Here is a 3,797-nt window from a genome sequence, read left to right as displayed (position 1 = left end):
CCATATGTCACCAACTATTAACTTTAATACCATTATGTCGTCGACAATAAATTTTATACCAATCTGTCACAAGAGCGTTAACCTTTATACCAATGTGTTCAATTGGCCGAAATTCTAAAGAGAGTATTTTTATGTGATTTATGCGTAGTTGTACCCTTTTTCACAAGAGTACAAGAACTTTACAATAATTATAGTCAACGAAATTTAATCCATTTCCGAACTTCACTAGCTTGAACGTTCTTTTACATTCAGTTAATAAATTGGTAACATTGATGACTCCAAATGGTAGAAAGAACTACTCCCTCCGTCCCTAAATTACATTCCTCCTTTTTATTTTTGGTATTCCAAAATTACATTCCTCATTTCTATTTTTGGTAAGTTTTTTTTAGTAAATCAACTCTCTTTTTCTGTTTTATATTTAACGCTTTCTCACTCATCCTTTCCCAATCTCATTCATAATCTTTGTGCCAAATTATAACGAATATGATTGGTTAGAAATTTTCAATTAGGAGCATGTGATTGGTCCTTTTGTTTTTACAAAGGATTGATGACATGTCATGAGTAATAATTAATCTATCTTTGTACTTCCCATTACATTATCTAATTATTGTTATTTATCTTATTCTTCCCTCCTTAATTCCCGTGTAAATTTGCAAACACGAATGTAATTTAGGAACGGAGGGACCTTCTACAATCCCACATTATCATATCATGAAATCTATTCTTTTCATAAATCAAAATTGTCAGCTTTTACACAAAGTAGAGTAAATTCTACTCTTACTCAAAAGTATACAACACAACACGTGAATACCACCACAAAATTACAGATAATCTTTGAATCTTTTCCCCAACATTCTAATCGGGTTCAACCCGACCCGAATAACAAATTTTTACCCACCAAAGAAATCCTGAACACCTTTCCCAGCAAAAACCTTATCAGAAAGCTCAGCCAAAACGGCATTAACAGTAAGCAAAACGACACTAGAACCAGCAATAACACCCAAAACGACACCGGTTGTTCCAATCACTTTCCCAAAATCTGGCCATTCAATCTGCCCAATTTCCTCCAAAAATCCGCTCAAAAACCCAGAATCTTCTTCTTCAACCTTTTCTCTCTCCTTCATTGCTTTCTTGATTTCCGTCCCTAATTCCGATAGTTGTTCTTCAGAGCTCTGCTGTTGATCTGTAATGGCGGAATTTTCCTGTTCTTTGTCGGTTTGAGCACCATTTTCGGCTGCTTTGAGGATGAACCGGGTTCGGGTCAGGGAGATGATGGGGTATTTAGGGTTGTTGATTGGTAAATGGAGGTTAGTGAGATGGGGTTTAGAGGGGTTGGAAGATGGGTGGAAGGAAGAGAAGGGGAGGTGAAGGGATTGGCGGAGTGTTGCCATTTTGTGTGACTTGTATGTGGGTGAACAAGATTGAATGTTTTGAGGTTTTTTTTTTTTTTTTTTTTTTTAATTTTATTTTTTATTTATTTTTTAATTTTTTTTTTGGGATAAGGATTTGAATCAATTGAATGGGGTTGGATTTGGGTTTGGTTAATTAATCATTGTGTTTGGTCATTTGGATAGATTGGAACAATTTGTTGGTATGATGTAGAAATGGCTTGGGGCCTATAGATCCAAATCCATTTTTATAGAATTTGGACTTGCAAATTGGATCTAGGTTATTCCTGGTGGACAATGGATCTAGACATTTCTCAAATTCGAATTTGTTCCATCTTTGACAAATCGCAAATCTGAAGCTGATCCCAAGTGATCCCTTATTTTATAAAATAAACATTTAATGTAACTTTTTTTGACTTTTATCACCAAAAAAATTCAAAAAATTGATTTTTACCACCAAAACTTCTAAAACGAAAGTTTTAATACCTTCATCATAGTCGTTGATTATATTTTGATGATTTTGGGTTTGGGTTTGGGTTTGGGTTGAGTTAAGCCATTCCACGAAAGTGGGATTTGGATGGCTAGGATTTAAGTCAGAGGTTGTAGTTTTAAACTTAATAGACGACTGATGAGATTTCTTCTTCTTATTATTAGAAGGGTTACCAAAAAAAGGAGGTAAAGGAGGAGGGTACATAATGTAGAGGGAGTGGGGAGGAGGGTTGTAATTGGTTTATGATGTTCATGGGTTGATGTAGATGTTGTATGTTTTATAGCATAGGGAAATGGCAAAGGTTATTGTGATAAGGGTGGAAATCTGATGAGATTAACAACCCAGAAATACAGAGGATTTGAGGGAAAACAGAAGAAACGAAGAAGAAATTGAATAGAGGAGTAACGGAAAGGAGAGAGAAGAGTAGAGAGAGAAAGAGAAGATTAGAGAGGAAAATTGTAATTCATTTCATAAATCTTCAATTACAACCTAAGGTGCATTAATAAGGTATGACCTCTAACAGAAAGATTCTCTCTAATCACAAAAGGACAAAAGATTAAAATAACAACTTTGCTAATTAGTAGAGTTACCCACTAAAACCAACTAAAATATCTTTTCTTCTTATTTCTCCTGTATCATACCCTTCCCCTTCAAAAAGACTTGTCCTCAAGTCTAGAGAAAATAATAGCAACGAAATTGAGCATCAACTTCATAATTGATGGCCAGAAGAACCCCACACAAACCTCAAATACACAGAAATCACGGAGCTTAATGAAGCCTTTGGCAGAACGGCCTAGCAAATGTGATGCAAGGAAGCATCCCAACATTGAGAGCAACAAGAATGCATCAAACAAGGATTGCCTTCTCCCCAGCCACACAAACTTCTCAGCAGAAGCAATACCAACAGCAGCACTGAACACATAATTATTAAAAATGTAAAGGACCTCGTAGCCTGTCATAACAACCAAATCTGCCCACTCAAGATCTGCTAACTGTAAATATGCCTGAGCTCTTCTATAGAGTGCTACGACATTCATGCTTTTGATATCCAACACCTTGGAGCAAAGTTTCTCTGCTTGCTCATAGTCTGTCAACTTCGGCATACAGGCTGCATTATTTGATTTGACAGCCTTCACATATCTCTTTGATGTTCTAACATAGTGGCCTGCCTTGAATAATGCATTTACTTCTTCCTTCCTTTTGCCTATTGCATCATTCGAATCCCATGTCTCCTTTTCTTTTTCAAATAAAACCAATTCAACATCATTAAACATTGTAAAAATGGGAGGAACGACATCCAAGTTCTGCCTTAATTCCACATAGCCAAGGGCATATTCTGGTGCCATTGTTAGTAAAGCCATTTCTCTTTTCTTCATTACCAATATAGGTTTATCAAGCCCCTCTATAACTACCACCAGCCATGCCTCACTTCCAGAAAATAGTAGGGATGTGACGATACCACCTAGTATTTGTCCTAGCATCAGGACATTGTATTGAGAAGAGTGTATGGTGATGCAACTCAAGATGTAGGTGAAGAAATAAGTCGCATATGCCCTCTTCCTACCCTGATTGTCAGTCAGATATCCCACAACAATCCCAAACAATAAGGAAGATCCAAACTCAGCAATAGGGAGCTGTCCAATTGATACGTGCCATTTATGGCACTCATATGGTAGGTTTCTTCGTAGTTTTATGCATGTTTTTAGCCTTTTATTTCGTGTTTTTACTTAATAAAGCTTGATTTGTGTGCTTTTGTATTATTTTAGAGAAATGCGTGCTCTTAACGGTTTTCTTATTATTTTACGCATTACTTTAATATTCTCTCGCTTTCCGGTTTGTTTGGCTTGTTTTGTAGGTGTGTCGGGATTTCCCGAGGCTCAAATGTCGAGGAGAAGCCTTACACGAGTTTCGGAAGTCAA

At 36.4% G+C, this 3,797-nt stretch overlaps 1 protein-coding gene across 1 annotated transcript; it reads right to left on the bottom strand.

Moving 5' to 3' along the window:
* Positions 1-707: 707 nt before the first annotated feature.
* LOC145607950 (preprotein translocase subunit SECE1-like) lies at positions 708-1,462 on the bottom strand. Its single transcript, XM_081663545.1, has one exon. It carries the CDS (start codon positions 1,389-1,391, stop codon positions 891-893), a length of 501 nt encoding a protein of 166 aa, XP_081519671.1. The 5' UTR covers positions 1,392-1,462; the 3' UTR covers positions 708-890.
* Between the last annotated feature and the right edge of the window lie 2,335 nt (positions 1,463-3,797).

This window comes from Chenopodium album, chromosome 23 (genome assembly GCF_948465745.1).
Source record: "Chenopodium album chromosome 23, dcCheAlbu1.1, whole genome shotgun sequence".
In the NCBI taxonomy this organism is placed as follows: Eukaryota; Viridiplantae; Streptophyta; class Magnoliopsida; order Caryophyllales; family Amaranthaceae; genus Chenopodium; species Chenopodium album.
This window is presented reverse-complemented; position numbering and strand designations above follow the sequence as displayed.

Coding starts and splice junctions, on each gene's coding strand:
- LOC145607950 (XM_081663545.1), bottom strand. CDS start 1,391: ATGGCAACACTCCGCCAATCCCTTCACCTCCCCTTCTCTTCCTTCCAC.